Here is a 23,509-nt window from a genome sequence, read left to right as displayed (position 1 = left end):
TGCCACGGGCACGCTTCCGACTGCTTTTCTTGGTCTCCCGCTTTGTGTTGGCAAGCCTCCGGCGGCCTTATGGGATAAAGTAATCGAAAGGTTTGAATCCTACTTCGCCAGATGGAAATGCAGATATTTATCTTTAGGAGGACATCTCACCTTGATTAAATCGGCTCTTTCAAATCTCCCTCTATACTTTATGTCTCTCTTTAAATGCCCGGCGAAGATAAGTGCGATCCTTGAGAAGCTGAGAAGGGACTTTCTTTGGCATGGGTTGGAGGGAAAGAAGAAATTTCACTTGCTTCATTGGAATAAAGTGTGCCAGCAAGTGCAAGAAGGCAGGGTGGGAGTAAGAAATCTCAAAGGGATGAACAATGCGCTTTTAGGTAAGTGGTGGTGGAGACTTGGGACTGAAGAAGTGGCACTTTGGAATAACCTTATTAAAAGTAAATATGGCCGCTCGGCAGACGGGAGATGGTCCAAGGATTCCTCTTTCTATAGAGCCTCGTCCTTATGGAAAGGGGTGCTTACCTCAAGCCAGGACGTTCGCAATAAGATCGGGCACTCGTTAGGCAAAGGAGACAAGATCAGATTTTGGGAAGATATTTGGATTGGTTCTTCGACTTTGAGGGAGGAATTTCCTTCCATTTATCGTTTGGCGCCCAACCGTTCCATAGTGGTAGCTGACTGTTTTTCGTTGATTGGTAATGAAATTATCTGGCACCCCCCTTGCAGAAGAAATCTCCATGACTGGGAACTAGACGACTTTGTGGCCCTCCAACAAATTGGAAAAGTGCAGCCCAGTACTACTCAAGAAGATGGGCTGATTTGGAGCCCTGACAGGAAGGGTCTTTTTTCTGTTAAGTCCCTCTATTTGTGTTCAAGTAAAAATTCTGGTATTTTCAAAGAGGCAATGTTAGCAAGGGTGTGGAAATACAAAGTGCTTCCGAAGATTTCTGCTTTCGGATGGCTAGTGGGAAGACGGAAGGTTCTTACGGTGGATAACCTAAGGAAAAGGGGAATGATTATTCCTAACATTTGTCTTTGTTGCCTGGAAAATGAAGAATCGACCGATCATTTGTTCATCTATTGTTCGTTCTTCCAGAAGGTTTGGTCAGTGGTGCTCTCTACGTTTGCGGTGAAGTGGTCTTTTCCGCGTTCGACGTATCAGCTGCTCGCAGCTTGGCATGGTGTGGCCCTGGGAAAGGATATTGTTGTGGTTTGGAGAATGTCTCTTCTGGCCGTCTGGTGGGCTATTTGGGAAGAAAGGAATAACAGATGCTTTCGTGACGTTTCCAATTCGGTGGAGGTCACTGTTAGAAGGGTGCAACATCTCATTTTCATATGGGCCTCTAATATAGTTAATCTTTCCGCTTGTAATTTTTCTTTTTTCTGCTAGAAGAGTGGTCTGCTATCTCAGCGGGCCCTCTTCTTTCTTTCTTGTTCTGTTGTTACGTTGTTTTTTTCAGCTGTTAATGAATTTGCAGTACTTATCAAAAAAAACTTTTGTGTGGCATTACATGGCTCCCCCTAAAGTGCTAGCTTTGGTGTGGCTAGTGGGAAGGAAAAAGGTGTTAAATAACCATAGGTAGTCTTCAAAAGAGAAGGATGGTGTTGCCGAATGTATGGCTGATGTGTATGCAAAACAAAGGGACAATTGATCATCTTTTTATTCATTGTTTGTTTGCAAATCAGAGTTGGGATAGTTTCTTTGAAGCCTTTGGAGTGTCCTGGGTAATGCTGAGCTACATTGGAGATTTTTATTTTTATTTTTTCTTGGTCCTGGCATGGCGGAGGAATGGGGAAGGTAAGTTGGCAAGTATCTTTGTTGACTGGAATTTGGTTCCTATGGGAAGAAAGGAACAATAGATGCTTTAGGAACCAAGGTAGGCGGGTAGAGGATGCATACAAAATGGCTAAAATGTATGTAATGGAATGGGAGAAGGCATTTTGAAGTTGTAGGAATTTTTTTTCCCCCTTTCATAAATTGTTTTTTTTTTTTTCTGGCTTTGGCCTCTTATAATAATAGCATCGTGTTTCAAAAATAAAAATAAAAATAAATCCAGTAGCATAAATAAACATTCACAACTGAACACGAGTAATTCAATATGTTAAGAGCACTTGGGCTTTGTTGTGAGTTGGTGCAGGGGATGCCGTGCCATGCTAACATCAGTTATATTTCTGACAATTGGAAAGAGGAGTTGACAAATGGCATTTAATATCTGCAATGAAAGTACACATGATTGAAAAAAACTAAGTAAATGACATGGTGATTTTTCAAATTCATGATATTATCTTCTTACTATGTCTTGGGAACTCGATTGATTGCTAATGATCAATCTCTTCAATGGGATATTGTTTGTACATGAGAACACCCCAATGGTCAGAATGCATTCTATGATGATGATTATTATTTTTTAAATTATCTTATAAGCAAGCCAATTGATGGATTAGATGCGATCAGGTTCAGGGGTCAGCAAAGAATTCCGTATTGTGAGAGACAACAGAGTTAATCAAAATATAAATGGAATTACGAAGCCGGTGTTACTTAAGTGCTCAACATCTTCCAACGAGGAAGTGGCTTCAAATGTCCCTGCAAAGAGGTATGACGATCTTCTCTTTTTAATAGGATCATTAAGTCATCTTTATTCTGTGTACGCTGTACAAAGAAAAATCTGTGTTTAATCTAAGTTATTTTTTTCTTATACTGTTAATTGCAGTGTGACGCTTTTGATGTCCTAATTTTGATTAGCACCATTGTTGAATTGCTGGAACTTACCTCCAGACCCCAATGGCCAAGGATATAAAAATTAGTTGTAAGGAGAATTAAATCATCATTGGTGTTGTCTATATTTCCTGTGTGCACACCTCTTTCAGATGAAAAAATGATTAATGTTGTCTATAATTGGCTTTATTTTGACTGAGGGTCATCGAATTCAGCCATTGATATGGCATATGCAATGCATGTGCAGAGAGAGAGGCTTGTGTGCAGTGGGAGAGATGGGAGGAGAAGCATTGTAAAAGGGAGAGTTATTTGCAACTCTGGGATTCCAATCATAGATGCTTGGGCACTCTGAAGTTGTACACATGGAATACATTAACTTGATTAAATCATCCAAGTTGTTAGAGCCGCTTTAACTAGATTGTTATGGAAAAACTAATTGCATGCAAAAATTTACCCTTGGCTACTCTTTTTATATATGATAAGAGATACAGCACGTTTTCCGAATGGTTCAAGAATAGCAGCTGCTTCTTAGTAACCAAGGTTGGGTGCAGTTATCTTTTTTTGTACATTAGAGGTCCATGCTTAGGCAGATGATGTATTATATGTTTTTTCTACAAGGTCTGATGATTGAAACATATTTTTCTGATAAATGGATAGATTGTATGTGTTCGTGTACCTGGTTCTCAATTGTTTGTTTGGCTACTACCCCTTTATGCCCTCTGCATGATTCCCTTTTGGGGTGCGCATGTATTAGTTGGGCTCAGGTTTAGTACTGGGTGGAATTTGGGGATTCTTACATTGTCTATGTGAGCTCTTCGATGGTCGGTTCACTAGGTGTAGCCAGGGTAAAAGAGGCAGATTGATGTTTGGAGGGCAGCTAATCCTAAAACGTCTTCCAATCTATCATTTAAAATTGGACCTCCAATTGCTGGTAACAAAGTTAAGCTGATAATGGCAGTGGTTGATAGGTTATGATGATGGCAGTGCTTTCTGCTGCAAGTTCAAGTCCTGCTGGTAACATTTTACTATTTGCTCATATTTACATTTTACAGCATATTGCAATAGAAGTCTGTCCTATGAACTCGAATCTAATAGTTTCAAATTTATTAGGTAAATTTGTTTGTTTGCTTATCCTTTACTTTTCTTATGTAGCTCTCCGGGAATTCTAACTGATGAAAAGCACTCAGATGCCAGAAATTCAGTGCAGCAACTCCCTTTTCGAGGTTCAAATGCAGCCTTTCATTCTGCCACCGAACATGCTAGACATGCCGATTCAAATGGTACTCGTAGGCAAGCATTAGCTGAAGAGACAGGTGCAACATCCCCAATCTCAACTTCGCGGGCACAGGGACAGAAACCCCAAAATCCTCCATCGCGTCCCACAACATCAGCATCAAGCAGGTCTGTAGTTGGGGTGTACTCCTCGTCAACAGATCCTGTTCATGTGCCGTCTCCTGATTCCAGATCTTCGGGAGCTGTTGGGGCTATCAAACGCGAAGTTGGCGTAGTGGGTGTTCGTCGCCAGTCATCTGAACAGCCAGTTACACGTTCATCTGTTACAAGCAGTTCTTTCTCGATTCCGCTTTTGGGGAAGGATATTTCTGCATCCACAGAATCATTTGGACAGTCTCCTCCATCTCAATCTGTGATGGCTGACATGTCTGTTACCAGATCTTTCTTGGGCCATCAGTACCATAGCAAACCGCATCAACAACCCACTGGCCATCAGAAAGGTATGATCCTTGCATCACTCTGCAGCTTTAAAATTTCACACATTTAATTTATTTATGATATGGTTGCGTGTCTAATTATAGTTGCAGTTGGTCCTCTTATCCAAAATGGAACCTTTTTTTTAAAAAAAATAAATAAAAAATCATGAAGATTAACAGCTTTCTTGTTTTAATTTAATTTCGAGAAAATTTTAAGCATTTTTACTCAGAGACTCTAATTTAGTTTTTGACAAGAATCCGGATCCTCTGCTTGTACTGTTTGTTGCAATCTGATTTGGCCACATCATCACACTGCATTTAATGCAGCAGTGCTGACAACGTCAGTGATGATGTGGACCAATCAAGATGCAGGAAAACAGGAATGTCCTGTTTGTGGCATGCAGAGATCCGGATTCTTTTGACAAATATAATAATTTTGGGTTATTTCACCCTTTTTTTCAAGTGGTTCTTTTCCATCTAACTGGGATAGCTTCTGAAGTTTTAGCAATAAGCTGACGGACTCAGTCAAAGAAATGGAGAATAATGGTTCAATATCTGTTGGTCTAAGAATGCAACTTAATTTAGTAAGGAGTTCAGCCTTTATGAATAAGCAATTTATATTTTCATTAACAGCAATGGGTGGACACTGAGTTGTAATTTCCGTTCTTGCATTCTTTTCCAAAAACTTCGTTACCAGACTAGTTATTTGCGCTTTGATGCAGCCTCACAGCCCAATATGGAGTGGAAACCAAAGTCAAGTCAGAAGTCAGGTCCTACCAGTCCTGGAGTAATTGGGAATGCTGCCACCCCTATTTCATCCTCCGTTGATCAGTCTACAACCTCCGCTGCAGAAGAGACTCACTTGCTGGAGAAGCTCTCACAAGTCAATGTTTCTGAAAATCAGCATGTAATCATTCCACAACATCTTCGAGTTCCAGAGGCCGACCGCTCAAGGCTGACCTTTGGTAGTTTTGGGGCAGGATTTGATTCTACCAAAGGTTTTACATCTGGACTCCAAACATTTGTGAATGTGGAAGAATCAAAGGATGAACCCGCTGTGAGGTAGGTGCTGTTTTAGTTGATAATATCTCATTTATTTATTTTTCCTTTTTGAAAGTAACCTATCATGCTTGGTAGCTCTATTTGGTATTGTACTATCTGTTTAAGTGTTTATCCAAAGCAATCCCATAAAACCTGGGGGCATGGCTTTGTCAAATCATGATGTGTATTTCTGTATACATGTATGTATGGAGAGGATTTAATTCCTCACCAAGCATGCCATTCTTGGTCCATTTCTGTCTCCATGTTGGTTTTGCACAAATGGCATGCATGGATGAGATAAAAATCAGGCATTTGGTGTTTTTTTTTTTTGTTTTTTTGTTTGTTTGTTTGTTTTGGAAAGGTCATGCATGGATGAGATAAAAGCCATGCATTTGTTTTTCACAAATGGTGAACGGGCCATGCTATGGAAAAAGTTGCAATGTTTGGATGATCCTAGTCCTCTAATTGGTGGCATGTAAACGAATACTAAAAGACAAAAAATCAGTTAGTAAATGTTTTTATTTTTAATTTAGACTGGGGGTTATGGCAGGTTCAATGCACACGGATAGATTAGGGGAGAGAGATAAAAGGAGAGGGAGGAAAGAGGTTGCTAGAATACGTCCCCACGTATTGCAGTAAGGTTCGTTGAGATGCTAGCTGCTGGATTTAGGCTTTTTTCATTGACCTGAACTATTTATGCGATAGGGCTCACCTTGGATGGTGTATGCCCGAAAAACTCAAAAAGACTGAATATTTTGAACCCTTTGAATATACAAAGGTTTATGGTGACTTTCCATAGTGAAAGCCAAATTATCAAAGGGTAGAAATAATCCAATTGAGAGCTCTTCTTTGTTGTCTAAAACTATACAAAGTGAAACTCATCATATAAACGGTTTGGATCATTCTAAGATGACCCGAATTCAAATGCTAAACTCCTATTGTAATACGTCAGTATGTATTCTGGCAAATCTTGGGAGGGAAAGGAAAGGGTGCAACTACATTTATAGAGAGATAAATAAGGGCGCAATAGTTGGCTTCCCATCTCCACTTTTTCCATTGTCGTAGCCCGCTTAAGCTCTAGATTTGCCTCATTTATGGGTTGATGTTCTAACATGAGCTAGCACAATAGATGTGTGGAGTGTATTTAACACTATCATCATGGTGGGCGTCACCGAATCTTTGTTGCATGGTCTCCCTAATATAAAATCCTCCTTATGGGATACATGCAAAGAGGAGAGGTGCGAGTGGGCTAGTCACATGAAAGAATTGAAATTGCAAAATGCACTTGGTTGAAGGGCCGGACACATCCCATTTTCCACCTAAAACCAAAAGTTTACACTCCTTCATCTGACTATTTGTAGGGGTAAAATTGGCCAAATGCCACTTGCATTATATATAGTTGAGATGGTTAAGATAGTGACAAATGCACTCAGTTGAAGGGCCAGGCACATCCCATTTTCCACCTAAAACCAAAAGTTTACACCCCTTCATCTGACTGTTTGTAGGGGTAAAATTGGCTAAATGCCACTTGCATTATATACAGTTGAGATGGTTAAGATAGTCCAATCAATTTTTGGTTAGTGCCTAGTGGCTCATAAGATGCCTAATTCGCATAATTATCAATGTGCCATGTGCGTGGTGCACATCTGGAAGCATTGATTGCTGTGCCTCAGTGGCACAGGATCTGCACCTTATATAAGTGTCTACTTGCAGCATGTATCATAGTTGTCTTACTCTGTATTGAAAAAGAAGGCTCGTATAATTGCTTTAACATTTAGAACCCCACATATTTTAGGAAGTTGGCTAATGATCTGCGTTTTTGGAAACCGAATTAAACTCGCCGTTTGAAAGGATTTTTTGTTCTTTCAAGGAAAAAATTTGAGGTCGATTTAAAGACGGATTTGGTTGCTATCATCCATGATGGAATTGAGTGGAAGGTGGGAAATTTAATGGAGATGGATCAATATATGTGGGCTTACTTGGAAAGGAAGAATTTGAGGGAGGCAAAAAATTAACCCAATATTTGGTTACATGTATACATTATTACTCGTGCACAAAGAAATCTTGCCATTTCAGTTGAAGCTTTGTATTTTAGTCTTATTTACATACAATATATACACATAAATTTGTATCTAGTGCCTTTTTTTAAAAAAAAACTCTGATTTTTAAATCTGAACTTTCCTTTATCTTATTTTTTGGTGTTTCTGTTTCTTTATCTGAAATTTTGGCTGTTACTGCAAGGATCTAAAAGAATTATAAGCATCACTATATTTAAAAGATTATAAAATTATCACTTAAAAAGAAACATAACAGGTTGCTATTTGATGATGACATCATGTTCTCTTTTGTCACCGCTCATAGATAGTGAACTCACAGTATGCTCTTGCCCCATATAAATATGTTTTGGTAGACTCTTCCACAATTAAGAGAAGAAGTACCAACCAAAAAAAGCGATTCATTAGCTTATGGTTGACCAATAGTAATGTAATAATATTTTATATTATGTATATGCGTTTGTATATATGTACATGCTGGAAAGAAACACCTGTGGTGACAGAATCATATTTCTGTCCTTTATCACATTTGAGTAATATCGATTCCCCATGTTTACAATTTTCAGCTACTGTGTGGTGAAACTCAGTTCCCAATGGTTCTTTGTGCATATGACTATCTTTCGAAAAAATGAAGCAAAAAGGGAACGCATTCCAAATGTGTGGAGCCTATGTTTGTGCAGATGACACCAAGCATCTCTTATTGGAGTTGCTTCCTTGTAAAGTTTGATCTGTTGGACTTGATCACTGAGACTCATTTTTAATCCTCATTGCTGGCAGCATCTCATTATCTGCTCCAGTGACCTCCAGTGAAGAAGTTTCTGGTGGCGACGAGATGGATTTGCTAGAAGACCAGGTTAGACCTTCTCGCTCGGAATCACCGGCATCAGAAGCATCTTCCGAGAACCTGCAGGCTGATACAAAGGAGTCTTCAAGTCCCAGGAACTTGGGTAACTTTGCAAATGTTGGGTTGGTTCGAAGCAATACCCCTTCCTTCAGCCGCTCGGAGCCACAACAGCAACAAGATCCTCATGTTCTTCCGAGTTTTCCTGTGAGCCCTGCCATTAAGATTTACAAGCCATTTACAATTGTTGCATTTTCCTTTTTGTTAAGTTGGGATGAGTTTTACATTTGTCCCAAGAATATGTTGTTCCCTTGTGCAGGTGCAGCTCATGGTTTGATGATCCATCCATGGATCTGTTGGACAAAACTTTGGTGTTGTTGGTCAAAATACACAATTGAGATTAAAAAACTTGGTACAGTCCATGCGTGCGCCGTGGTATCCACATTAGGCCCATTGGTTGAATGTTCTAGATTCATCCTTATACGTCGTATGGGAATGGGTTTGCACTAAGGGGGAGGATGATGTGGGTCACTCTAGCACATACTGCCAATTATGAATACAAATTGATGCTATAATTTATAATATCAAGGGATAAACATTATTGTTATAATTCATGTATATTATGATATTTGAAGATTGGAGATGGCTCTGGTGGGACAGGAACATTCATTAGGAAAAGACCCCATAATTAGAGTCAATGAACATAGTGATCCAGATAACAAAAGACCTCTAACCCTGATACTGCAATTTGCTAAAAAAGAACAAGGAAAAAAGTAGGGTGTGATGGTGATCTTGGCCACATTATTCCTGATCAGTCCTCTTTTTATAAAAATTCAAGGAAAGGGGAAAGCAATCAGTTTGTGTAATTTAGGAATCTAAAACATGTTGAAAGGATGCATGGGGTTTGAGATGAGTTCCTATTACTTTTATTTTTGATTGGGAGTGGAACTGTCACTTGGATCTAGCCACTCTATTTAAAGTGGTTTTCTAAAGCACATGGACACTTTGTTGCAGGATACAAGGTAGCATAACCGGTGGATGGGGTCATGTTTCAATGATCTGAACCTTTTATACAATGGGCCTCAGTGGATGGTGCATACCCCCCTCCAAAAAAAGAAAAAGAAAGCTTTGACAGGAATATTTTCAACCCTTTGATCATTTAATTATTCTCCTATGGATTTGGACCATATCTGTAAACATTGTCTTGTGGGCCTAGTTTATAGCTTCGAATCTGAAGATTATCAAACTAAGACGCTATTAGCTATTTGTTTAGTTAAATCAATGGTTTGGATCATTGAAACATGAACTGTAATCCCTCTGGTATAATCCCGTATCTTCTAACGTTTAATATAGCAAACCTCCTAATTCAGCTTTTATTGGAAACAGAAACGTCTTCATCCAGCCATCAGAGTGTGGCCTAGAGGCTAGAGCTTTGCTAAGCCCAATTGCATGCGTTCAACATGTCATCTACATGCCATCAAATGTGCAAGAATGGCTTACATGTTGATGTCCAATCCATCCAACCTTTGGGTCCCATCATTTCAATGTTCTGGCACAAAAATAAGTTTGTCTTTTTATCAATTAGGCTTTACAAAAAGAAATGGATATGTGAAAAAGCTTTAGGCATGTTTTCTAAACAATCTTCCTCTTTGTAGCATTTAGCCCAATTGATGAATGAACAGCTTCACTTTTAGGCCATGGAATCTATCTGTGGACCTCATTACTATGTGCCATGATGGCATGCCCTGAAGTGTACATGAATTGGTTTCCACATTCCTGTGGACAGGGAACATTATATATAAACATTAGTTCTTATTATAACAACCGGGTACCTGAGTCCTGACCAAACCAGACATGATTTTTAAACAGTTATGTTATGGTGGATCAGAACCCAGACCCTAATTTTTAATGGGACTTGAGGATTGGACCCAGGCTGGTTTAAAATCTGGCCAGGTTGGATGGCCCTTGACAGCTCTATGTGTTGGCGTTCACCCATACTTTTTCATGCCTTAATTCTTTTTTCCCCCCCTCTTTTTTGTGAAGCAGGCATATGCATCCCAAACAGGATATGATGTGCCATTTCTAAGATCTTCAATTGATGAAAATGTACGGGGGCAAGGACTATCATCACCACAGGAGGTACTTTCTTACTTAACCTATGAATTGCTAAAGCTTTCTTCCATTTATTGAATTACATACATACAAGTACTTGTCGAGGGGTTTGCATTGAAATTGTGTGGATTGTCTATTACGGCATACGAAAGCTCAGCGGAACTTAGTATTATGGCTATAAGTCGTATTAAGGGAGGGATAGGACCACTTAAAATTATTTTCCTAATTAAACTAATTTACCAATTAAATGATATTAAGGCATAGGGGTCCAATTCTCATAGACTACAAAAGATTCAACTAAGTGAACTACTAAATTCCGTGCGAGATAGATATCTTGTGTGCATGTGCAATTAATTAAAGGTCTAGCTAACAATCCATTCAAGCATTCATGCAATTCAAGCAATTAAACTCTTAATTATGAATAGAAGTGTGTACAAATGACAATCACAAACATAAGCATATATAGTGGTTCAGCTACTTGCCTACTCCACTCTCGGCGAACGTAATCTCCTCAAGTGTATTGGATTTCACTATTTTAAAGGTTTTAATTTGGTTCACTTCTAACCTTTAGAATGGTTTCCACTAAGCTCACCACTAACCTAGACGTACACACTCATGTTGTTGGACCACGTATATACCCTTGTCAATGACAGTCGTACACAAAGACCTACATGCACTTACTCGTGTTGGTGATGGTCCTACACAAAGACTTACACGTACTCACCCCTGTTGGTGGAACACGTTTCCACTTATGTTAGCGGGACTTGGTTTTTCATCGGCTAACCAACAACCACTACAGTCATACTCCAATGAACAACGTTTTGCTCCCGCCCGAGGCTCCCACAGAGACTAACACGTAAGACCCGTGCCCAGTGACGTTTGTCCTACACAAGGTCCTACAGAAGAACCCAGTCGAGTTTTAGTCACAAACTTTATACTCAATTCTACATAGGAAAAGGAGTATACATGGACTCTAAAATTGACCCTTACTTGGTGATCGGATTGAGCCTCGTTGTTGCGCCTTCTTGAGATGCTTCTTCAATGCTCTCCCATGCTTGAATCAGCTCCTCATTTGCTCCCACGATTGTTGATGCGGATAGTTTAGCTCCATGATTAAAAACCTTGCATGCGATGTACCTATGAGGTGACCAAGCTAGTGAGAGAGGATGAAATTTCCTACAACTAAAGGAATAATTGTTTTCCAATGGGGATTCACCTAGATGGGTGTTCTAGAGGTTAATAGAATGATGATTTACCTACAAGATTGTTTCTATTCTTTAGAAAATGGTCCAGATCAAGTGCATCCTCATAATGGAGGCTGGAGTCCTCCTTAGAGTGGTAAATCTTAAGTTGGATGACTTGAATCTCTTAGGTTTAGAGGCTTAAGAGAGAGATTAAGAGTGTGAAATCACCTAAGCTTTAATGGCACAAAAAATCCATTATCTTGCCAAAATATCAAATGCCCTTTATAAAGAAACTGATTTGCAACGACTATAAAATGGGCAAAAAATGGCACATTTGATCATGGTGTTCTGTAAAGGCCGTTACGTAAAGGTAACGGTGGCAACCGTTACACGTTATGGGGTCGTAAAGGCCGTTATGGATAAAATGACCCTTAAAGGCCGTTACAGCCCTCGTAACAGCCCGTTACGTCCCCCGTAAAGGCTGTAATGGACTCGTAATTGCCCGTTACAAGACCGATACAGGTTTTTGATTTTTTTGTTTTTATAGAAAAAAGAGAGACCATAACAGCCATTACGGGGGCTGTTACAGCCCGTATTGTAAAGGTAACAATGGTACCCGTTACGGCCACCGTTACCGTTACGGAATACCTTGCATTTGATCGATCGATGAAAGTAATTCCGTATTTTCCTATTTAGCTCGTTGGACACTTTTGAGCAAGTTCTATCGAGGATATGCTCGATCGATCGGGGATCAACCAAACTCACCCGTAGTTTTGCTGTCTTTGGGCTATATGATTTATAGCAACTCAGAACCCCTATAGCCTATCTAAGCATATTCCAATTAAGCTCCTAAGGTTAAAGGATGTTCAAACAAAGGTCTACCTATTTGGAAACAAATCATCTAGAGGTTAGGTTGTTTTGGGTCTAAGGTTAGGGTCACCAAGACTCCTAATTTACCAGTTCCTTCACTCCCTTATGCTTCATGTCTTCATGTGTCTTTGATCTTTAGCTTACAAGGTCTCAACTGACTCATTGACACATTGACACATTGACCCACACAAGTGACAAATAGGTGCACAAATAAGTGCACTAACATGCATATAGTTGGGGAATTCTGTATTATGGATGGTTGAAGTAGCAAAAGGACATACATTGATATTAGCATGAATACAGTTAGCAAAATTCAAGAACTTGAAATCAACTAGAAATGGGCCTGCAGATTTCTAATTTCAAACTTCCATCTTTTTTCCTTTTCTTTTCTTTTGTTTTCTTTGCAAAAAAGAAAAAAGAAAAAAAAGGCTGAATCAATGGATTTTATAAAAAATAATGAAAAATGGGAAAAACCCGCTAAAAGAAGATGAAGAAAAAGCTCAAGGAAAGAAGGCTGAGGGTTAGGGGTTGATGTTGCTCTTCACTTTTTGTTGATTGATGTGTAGAGGTGGGCCAGCTGGTTAAGGTTTTGAGTTCTGTTTTTGTGGGAGTGATTTAGGGATTATGCTTTAAAATGGGAGAAAGGGCTGAGAAAGTAATATGAGAAAGAGAAGAGGGTGGGTGGGTTTATGGCTTTAATATTTAGGGAGAAGAAAGGATGTTTACTGTGCCTAACCACATGGGGAGCCCTGCTCATCCACATGCAAATAGGGCGCACATGTCCAATTTCCGACCTTCCCATCAGATGGGCGACTGCAGACAAAACATATAGATGGTTAAAGCAATACTTTGGCCATCCATTTGCGTTCTACCTTGTGGCCCACCTGATGGAAAGGTTTGGATCTTGCACATATGTAACATATTGGTATGTGTGCTTGCATGTGGATAACAGGGCTTCATGTGTGTGTGGGCTTAGCAAACTTTGAAGAGAAGTAACAAGGGCAAAGAACGGGTGGTAGAAAAATAGAAGCCGCCCTTTGGGGTTCCCAAGTACTGTGTTTTAAATATTCAATTGGATGCTATGCAATGGCCTTTGTCACATATAAAAGAAGTCATTAAGGGTATTATGAAATTTATTGACTAGACAAGGGCGTTTTTTTTTCAAATCCCAATCAGTGTGGCCCACTCATCAGGTTGTGCCACAGAATTTGCTCTTTATCACGTGCAAATGATCATAAAAATCCTAGGATGCAACCTACAAAGAACTGTAAAAAATGAGCATGCTCTTCAAATTCGATCTACGAAGTCAGTTATTTATTATTATTGTTATTTTTATGGATAATGAAAGATCTATTAAAAGGATAAAGTAGGATACTGAAGATGGCCATCAGCCTAAAGTAAAAACAGTCACCTAAGTCAGGGGAACTGCTCACCTGAATTAATGGAAGGTCTCAACACACCCTCCTTTGTGAGTTGATTCCCTGTCATTATTGGCCTGTTAAATGAAATTTTTGGAGTGGACAATTGTTCGCCTATTGTTAGAATTCCCTAGACTTGTGGATTATGCCAGACATGCCTCTTTTACTGTGATGTACAGATGTTATTTATTTTAATCAGTTGGAATCATAGTTGCCTAATTTTGCTTAAACGATACCTGAGCTGCAAGCCAGTTTGAGCAAACTACATTGCAGTTTGGTACACCATGAGGCCAAGTTTGGATAACTGTTCGTTGTCAATTTGCTGCTTTTTGTGAATTGTGTTGGTTCAGTTTGATTTCTAATTTGAGTAAGATTCAATCAAATTTGTGTAGATACAACGGCCTTAGTTAGAAGCAGAAAACCTCTTAATTATTTGAAGGTTTTTTGCTAACATCCTGTTTGGATACACCCCCATAGGTAGTGTTTTTTTAAATTTTAATTTTTTTTTTTTTAATTAAATTTTTTTACTTATAACCATCAAATAAGCATCAAATAAGCTACTTATTTAATAAAAGTTAGTTTGATAACCACCTTCTTAAAATTAGCTTATTAGCTTAAATTTGCTTATGGGTTCTGGTCATTTAAGTTTTTATTTCTCCTCGGTCATCTCTCATCTCTCCACCTGATGGATGGTCCATGTCAAAAGTGGCCCTGCATGATGGATGGCCCACATTGAAGGTGGGGCTCACACGATGGACAATCTACATCAAATGTGGGCTCCACATTATGGGCAGTGGACATAAAGGTGGGCCCCACATGATGGAAAATTAACATTGATGGTGGGCCCATATGATGGATGATCCACAATAAGGTGAGTCCCTCACAATGGATAGTCAACATCAAAGATTGCCCCCTAATGATGAATGGCCCACATTGAAGGCGGGCCTTGCATGATGGATGACCCACTTCGAAGGTGGGGCTCACATGATGGATAGTCCACTCCAAAGTGGGTTGTACGTGATGGGCAGTGGGCATTGAAGGTTGGCCTCACATGATGAACAATTAACATTAATGATGGGCCTCGCATGATGGATGACTTGCATCATGGTGGGCCTCCCACAATGGATGGCCCACATCAAAGGTCGGCCCCTAACCATGAATGGCCCATATTCTAGGTGGGGCCCACATGATGGATGACCCATTCTGAAGGTTGGGTCCACATGATGGACAGTCCACATCAAAGGTGGGCTCCACAAGATGGGCAATGGACAATGATGGTGGCCCTCATCAAGGTGGGCCCCACATAATGGATGGTCCACATCAAATGTTACTCCCTAATGATGAATACCCCACATTTAAGGCGAGCCTCGAATGATGGATGGCCAACTTTGAAGTTGGGCCCGGCATCACGGATGATCCACATCTAATGTTCACTGATGAATGGTCTGCATCTAAGGTGGGCCCGTAATGATGGATAGCCTAGATTGAAGGTGGGCTTCACAAGGTGGATGATTTACATTGAAGGTAGGCCCCACATGATGGATGGTTCACATTAAGGCAAGGCCAAGGTGGGTTCATCACAATGAATGGTCCACATAAAAGGTTGGCCCCACATGAGGATCCCACATGAGGATATTAAAAGTGGATCCCACATGAACAAGTAAAAATTGGAAGAGATTTGAAAAAAAATTGTAAGAGGAGAGATATTTAAAAATCACTTATGTGATGTTGGAAACCAAACATATTTTTTCTACTTTTTGGCTAATAAGCGTGTTGTTTACCAAACTCATTTGCACGTCAGGCACAAGTAGTTGAAGCAAAATGACTTATGATCTAAATGGGTCCTAAACATCCCAACCTTCATGGGGATGTTATCAACATCAGGTTGGATGCCCAATCATCAGTAGTTTGTTCATGCCATGGTGCAAGAATTGCTGATTGGATGATCCTAACTCTATGGATTAGGCGAATTTGTTACCACAGTGTCTTTTTTACAAGCCAAGAGATCATATGGTTAGAATCATCAAACGAAAATGCTACTTTTGATTCATAAGCAATACAAAGTGGATCTATCACATAGATGGTTCAAGATGATGATTGGACCTTTTTTTCTGCTCAATCTTGACTGTCCATTTTCTGTCATCGATCGGATGCTTAGCATCATCCAATCAGTGTGATTTTTGCACCATAGCTAGTCCCTGGTATGAAAGAATGGACTGTTCAAATTGATGATTGGTCCTCCCGTGTGGCAATTAAAAGCTTTAGGGACACTGGTAACATTCCCAAGGAGGTGGAGATGTTATCAAAACACTTACTTGGAAATGTAGGTCATTTTTAATTAGTTGATTAATCCTGTGGATCAGGTGAATTATATATCAATATTATGTATTTGATTGTACTAGTCCATTGAGCTAGGTGTACATCGTACTGAATTGCAAATCAGATGTAGAATGAGCTAAGTGAGCTTAGGCAAACAAACCATTGAATTTTGAGAAATATCAACTTACCAACTTTAAACTCGAACTTGAATAATTTGAACTCCCAATTAGATTAACTATGGCTTTATTCATTCTGGTCACCTTATGCATTTTTTTTCTTTTTAAATTCTGCAGGCCTTGATCTCGCATGTAACTAACAGTGGCACTCCATCCTCGGTGCCCATGGTACAGCAGCAGCCGGTGACACAGCTGTATCCGCAAGTTCATATCCCACACTTCCCGAACTTTGTCCCATACCGTCAGTTCCTATCTCCATTATACGGTCCGCCAGTGGCTATGCCAAACTATTCTGGTAACCCTGCATACCCTCACCCTCCGAACGGAAGCAGTTACCTTCTGATGCCAGGAGGAAGCTCGCACCTCACTACAGGTGGCCTGAAGTATGCAGCTTCACAGTATAAGCCGGTCCCTGCCGGTGGCGCAACAGGGTATGGGAGTTACACCAATCCAGCTGGGTATGCTATCAGCGGACCAGGAACAGTTGGTGGTCCTGCTGGCCTTGAGGACTCAAGCAGGATGAAATACAAAGAGGGCAATCTTTATGTTCCAAATCCACAGGTAAGCCAAATTGGTTGTAGTTATCAAAGTTGCTGTTTCTAGATTTGTATCAATTGCAAGTGGCCTTGAAACAGGGCTGCCAATCAGTACCTGGTAGACCTGACCCGATTTTAATGGCTCCAGGTCCTCTTTTTTGGACCCCATAAGAAACTGGCTCACCTTTTAGGACCTGGTTAAAATTGGGTCTCGCCAGCTCTGGGCAGGTCCATGAACTGGTACCCGGTTAAAATTGCGTTAGGTCAGGTCTAATTAGTTTTAGTTATACATATTAAACATGTATTGACTTTTCTAACAATGAACCCCCATATAAGAGTGCCCGCTTACACACGATGCATGTGTCAAAGTAGCAGAAGAGTGTCTGATCTAATCCGTCCATAGGTTGTGCGCAACCATGTAAAATGTTCTTATTTGTCCCGAACCCAACTTGAAACCTGGATCCAAAGATCCAATGGCTACCCGATGGGTACCTGAACCTGATCAGATCTGAGTCTGGGACTTTAAGAATGAGACCCAAACCTGGACCCGGTTAGCCAGGTACAGGACCTGAGGAAAAAAAGAAAATGCATTATCACATGCAAATGGCAAGCCAGCTCTTTATAAGCTCTTACCATTGAAATATTAAATATTTTCAAGGGCAAAAGTGGCCACAAAAAAACTTGGAGGCATAAAAAGAAAACAGTTTGTGGCTGGCATACAACTGGCTGTTGGTGATCGATTCTCAATGATGTTTATGAACTAATGCCTGGTGCAAAATACTAGCAAGACTTGCCATGTTAAGTGCACATTGTATTCTTACCTGATGAATCTTCAATAAACATGAGGCATATATGACTGGGATTGTTGGCGTGGCGGGCACCATGTGGAAGGCTATTGCGAAGAAATTGTTGTGATTGGGCTGCCCCGACTGTCCAGCTTGTGCAATTTTACCATTGAAAATGGACCCTTGTTCATGCATTTTATTTTTCTTTTTCGAAAGGTAACACTACCAGGGATTGAACCCTGGATTACTCACACACATTACACAGTCTCTACCAGCTCATCTAACGAGCAGGAGACCCATTGTCCATTCTTTTACTATTCTCCTCATCCATTTGCAGCAGCTAATCCAACAGCTCTCTGATCCCCTTTATTTTTAGACAATGGCCCCTCAGCCTGGTGACCTGCTAGATTAATAATCCAAATCACTTGGACACATGCCGTGTGTACGGTAGAGATTGAGTGGGGGGAGAGGAAACGGCTGCATGCAGGCCTTACCCTTGTGTAGTTTCATCTGGCGTTCATGTTGTCCAAAACATTATAATTAGAGTATTCTAATCCTCTTTATATGTTTAGGACCTGTTGTAACAGATTTTGACTGTGGACGGCTTTGACAGGCGGAAACATCTGAGATTTGGTTTCAGAGTCCCAGGGAGCTACCAAATCTGCAGTCATCTCCATATTATAACTTATCAGGGCAAGCACCACATGCTGCGTACATGCCATCCCACACAGGCCACGCTTCTTTCAATGGCCCTGCGCAATCAACACATGTGCCTTTTCCAGGTTTATACCATCCTCCACAGCCAGCCACCATCTCAAACCCCCACCACCTGGTCCACCAACCGCTGCCAGGCATGGGTGGTAATGTAGGTGTTGCTGCCCCAGGAGGTCAAGTTGGATCGTACCAGCAACCCCAACTGGGACATCTTAATTGGACGGCGAACTTTTGAAAGGACAGGATGTCGTTCCTTCCATCGTCGTCGGTCCCTCTCTCATGTGGTGAGGGATTGAAGTAGGTAAAGAAAGGAAGTTTTAGTTTGTGTAAATGACTCATAATCCTCTTAATGCATGGCAAGGCAGTGTCTATTTGTCTTTTATTGAGTTTTGCAAGGTGGGCCTCATGATTGCGTTAGGTGACACAATTGCAGTGACAAGGATATTTTGGTGCATATGGGCCCCATGGTCTGTGGATCCAGTTCACTAATCTGATAAGTTTCGAAGAAGATCCTAAACCCTCCATCGGTGGCTTACAAATAGTTTAATTAAACATACAGCAATGGCCTACAAATATCCAAGGGTTAGGGTCTTCAAATATGTGGGACTTGCTGCAATGATCAGGAAATGTCGAAGAGTCAACAGCCACATCTGGTGGTCCCCATCATGTTTTTCATTACTGAACAAGCCTTTTCTCCCTCCTATAGGCACACCGCTTTGAATTATCTGCACACGGAGGTATGTGCTCGTTGAATAAAAATTTCCAGCTATGGATTGCATTGATTTGATTAGGTGGACGCTGGAGGTGTGTCGTTCAATTAATCCAAGGTCGAGAAATTGCAACCATCGGTTTGATATCTATGGCGCTCACAAACAAGCATTGCTGTTGTGCACCGTATCATTTCCAATGTGGCTAAAATCCAAATTGGACAGAGCATGATAGGCTGGTTGTCCTTAACTATCAGTCATCGGTGGCATTGTTGAATTTAGAGGGTCTAAGGTAGGGGCTGCAATAGCTGGTCCTGGTCTGTTAAGACCACATCATGCACTATTCATAAATAGGTTTTGACAATCGTTCAAAGAGGGGATATATATATATATATATATATAGGGAAATGCTCTCTTGTGCACCAGTTCACATGGAACTGGTGCAAACTTTTTTGAGAACCCATCATACGTGATGTGGATCCAAAATCTGAACCGTCCATGTGAAGCAGCACGTCATGAAACCCCCCAGGCCCAAGTTTTACTTTGATCCAAAACTTTGGTGGGCCATGAAAAATGAAAACAGTTTCCTCCCCTGATTTGCATTTTAATTTGCTGATGCCCACCAGAATTTTAGACCAGGGTGAAAATTTGCCCCTTGGGGTTTCATGGGATTCCGCATCACATGATCCATTCAGATTAGACACCCATGACACGTGTGCAAAGGTGTGCACGTGCGTAGGTGAGCATGACTCTATATATACGTGTGTGTCCCTCGATTATAAAATCAAACTTGCAAAAAAGATGGGAAGGCAACCCAATTTTATTCAACTATGAAATATTTACAGGTAACTACGAAGGTTTACTTTTGTAATGTGGATATGCAAGTTTCTAACTATAAAGATATACTTCAGACTGCCCAAATATAATATATGCTACCGTCTACTTTAACCTTAAAAATGTAATAAAAGAAGGCAAAAGCCCGGTAAGTGCATCTCTTGTGTGTGCGGCATTTATTGCAATGTACTTGCATGTAGCGTAATATGCTACTGGACCGGCTTGTTTCTTGGTTCTTGCCGGAGTTAGGCTAAGTTGTTGTATCTTTTAAAATTTAGGCCACCATAATGTCTTTGTAATATTCATTCCATCCATTGCTAGCTCACGTTTGAATGCGGCAATTGTACTCAAGTTTAATGAGGCCGTAGGTATGGCCTATCCTTACCCAATCAGTGCATATATGAAAAAAAATAAAAAAAATATGCATCCGTTTAATTCGCTGCTTAGGATATTGCCCTGTCAATCGGTTATTTAATCTGTTTCGGGCCTTGTTAAAAAAAAAAGAAAAAAAAACTCACGTGCACACACCCCACACACTCACGTTAGTGGAATTTCACCACCTATGGGTACTCCAACCCTTGACCAGGAGTTGAAACTCCTGTTTCGGGTCGCTAGCCCAGTACATTGACAAGCTATGTTGGTGGGTATTTGGGCAGGTGGGGTGCGGTAGAGTTCAACCCAGGCACGACCCATTTACTTGAGCGTGTCACGTTTTCTAACCCGAGGCGACCCACTGCTCATTCAGCTTGGCCCAAACCTGCCTCAGAATGGTTGATTTCGTGGCATAATCGTATGTTCAATGGTCACCGTTTAGTTGGTTACCATAGTCAGAGACGTCTAATTTTCTGAGTAAACTCTGAGCTTTGGATGTGCTTCATTTTTGGAATTACGATATAAAATTATCTGATAACACGGATGGACCACTCCACAGTAAATAGTTTGAATTGAACGTTCTGTCTACCGTTGAGAATTTCTTGGGGGCCAAAGAAGTTTTAGGTCGACCCATTAGACAAATAAACATCACTATGGGCCCTAGAAAGGTTTCAACTGTGGAAATCATTATTCCCACTTTTTTCTGTGGTATGGTATACCTGAGCTTTTGATATGCTTCATTTTTTTTTTTCAATCAACTTCTAAAATGATCTGGAAAAATAGACAGACGGCGTGGATAAACCACATTTACTCACGGTGGGCCCAATAAAGTTTACTCAGTATAATAAAAGCGAACTGAATAACTCAGTAGGCAATCCGATTCCCTACTCTCCCATCTACGGTGGTGGCAATGACATCCAGGACCTAGATCGGTCCGCACGGATGCCACGTGTGGCTGCATTATCTGCCGCAAGATTGTCGTTGGTGCAAACTCACGTTCAAAACGGACTTCGATTCGGCAGTGACCTATCCACATCGGAGGTCGGTACTAGTCATTGCTGTGAGCCCCACCATGATTTATGTGTTTAATCCACACCGTCCATCTATTTTTCCAGTTCGATTTAGTGCATGACCCCGGAAATGAGGAAGATCTAAATCTCAGTTGGGTCACACCACAGGAAAGATTGGTGATTGAACGCCCACCATTTAAAACTTCCTACGGCCTATTGTAATGTTCATTTGCCATCCTACCTGTTGATAAGGTCACGCAAACTTAGATGAAGGGAAACTCAAATATCAACTAGTTCCTAAACTTTTGTGGCCCCAAGAAGTTTTTAACGGTAGACGTTCGGTCACCAATCTTTCCTGTGGTGTGGTCCATCTGAGATTTTTATCTGCCTAATTTTTCGAATCACCCCCAACAATGATCTCGCAAAACGGATGGACGGCGTGGATAAAATATATATATATCATGGTGGGTCCCATAGTTTGGTCATCAGGTACATCAGTGATGTTGGGTCACCACGCAATCCGCTTCTGCTAGCACACGACCATCCATACGCTTGCAGACAGACACTTTCCACGTGGCATACAATTACATCAATCCAAACCGTCCAAGTCGTGATCCACATTAACGATGGTGTATAATCCATAAAATGATAATTAACCGATGGCTATAACTTCATGATTGGTGGGCACCAAACCAATATGATTTAGGAACTAATTCAATCTGAAAGTGGGGCCCACGATTTAGACGTGTGGATGAGATGGATTCCTGCCACGGGTGCATGTTGCCAAGAGACTCAATGGTCTTTTACCTTTTTTTGTCCCTGGAGAGTATGACCATCCGTACACGTTCTCACGAGCACTGCACACGTACCATACATGTACGTCAATCCAAACCGTCCAAGACCCAATAGCGTGGTCCACTTCAGAAAAAATATCTCTCCAGGTAGGTAGATATGATCCTATCCTCCGAACGATGTTGAATTTGGCAAATCGATCACTTATCATTTTGACCTTCTATTCTGCAGACACCAATCTGACGGTTCCAATCATCCTTCGCATCTTTGGGCTACAATCAGACCCATGACGTGTGCAATTTCAGCTGTCGTCGCATATGTGCAATCCGTAGGTTGACTGCTACTATTCGTGAGTATGGGTCTTCATACTCTGCCACCGCACTGAATCAGTTGCTGTACCCGCAAAAGGCTCCCATTGACACTGCATGCAATCTGCTCGTATTCGCGCCATAAAATTACCACAATCCAAACCGTTAAGACTGTGGGGCCCACGATTTTAGCCGTAAATCCGAAATTATATTGATTAGATCATGATGGCCATCCTATCAAGAGATTGTAGATCGTCGCTTTTGGATGGAATTTATGATTACCATTCAACGCATTGACGGATTTTGATGGTTTGTCCCACTATTTGAATGGTTGGGATTTATTAAAATTTATGATAGATTACAAAGCCATTGTGCCTATATATGGATGCTCCTATTCCGCAGTGTATTGAGGTTTTTCTTCCTTACCTAAACTAAAATGAATACGGACCCGATTCGCAAGTAGAGATTGGAAGTGCGCTTCGCGGCACATGTGACAACTGGAACACATGCAGGAGATCCTGTCCGCTCATCAAGTGGGAAACATTTCTCTTACCAAAAATCATGAAGGAACAATCATCACGCGATTCAGGTGCGTCCATTCTTAAGCGTCCATTTGAGAGGCCGGATCTCTCACACGCCTGCCACGTGGGCACCAGCACGATGACTCACGCCTTCAATCCATCCTCGCGCGACTCGCACCAGAAAAAGCATAGTGTAGCGATATCGGCTCACGATGTCCGGATGGTGACCAATACGTAAGAATGGGTCCCATGGTGCGGTGATCCAGACCGTTGATCATACGGGGGACTTCGTAAATTTCATAATCCTTCCATCGATGTTATTTACATATTAAAAAAGGGTTGGAAAAGAGGAAAAATATTTGATGGTTGAGATCATCCAATGTGCCAGATTTTTAATTTGGAGCCTTGTTTAACGTGATATCCATAAGATCAACGGCCTGGATCAACGAACCATGTGGCCCACTTCCAATCTGTATCCGAACCTAATATA

The 23,509-nt window shown here is 40.9% G+C and overlaps 1 protein-coding gene across 1 annotated transcript in view; it reads left to right on the top strand.

Moving 5' to 3' along the window:
- The window catches only part of LOC131251681 (GBF-interacting protein 1-like), a 38,932-nt gene extending 20,075 nt beyond the window's left edge, over positions 1–18,857 (top strand). The window contains exons 4-10 of the mRNA XM_058252561.1: positions 2,456–2,594; positions 3,869–4,449; positions 5,148–5,487; positions 8,298–8,568; positions 10,408–10,500; positions 16,558–17,001; positions 18,375–18,857. Of these exons, the coding sequence (XP_058108544.1) occupies positions 2,456–2,594; positions 3,869–4,449; positions 5,148–5,487; positions 8,298–8,568; positions 10,408–10,500; positions 16,558–17,001; positions 18,375–18,710 (2,204 nt within the window). The 3' untranslated portion in view covers positions 18,711–18,857. The remainder of the gene's footprint in view (positions 1–2,455; positions 2,595–3,868; positions 4,450–5,147; positions 5,488–8,297; positions 8,569–10,407; positions 10,501–16,557; positions 17,002–18,374) is intronic.
- Positions 18,858–23,509: the final 4,652 nt, after the last annotated feature.

Source organism: Magnolia sinica, chromosome 7, assembly GCF_029962835.1.
Source record: "Magnolia sinica isolate HGM2019 chromosome 7, MsV1, whole genome shotgun sequence".
Classification (NCBI taxonomy): domain Eukaryota; kingdom Viridiplantae; phylum Streptophyta; class Magnoliopsida; order Magnoliales; family Magnoliaceae; genus Magnolia; species Magnolia sinica.
This window is presented reverse-complemented; position numbering and strand designations above follow the sequence as displayed.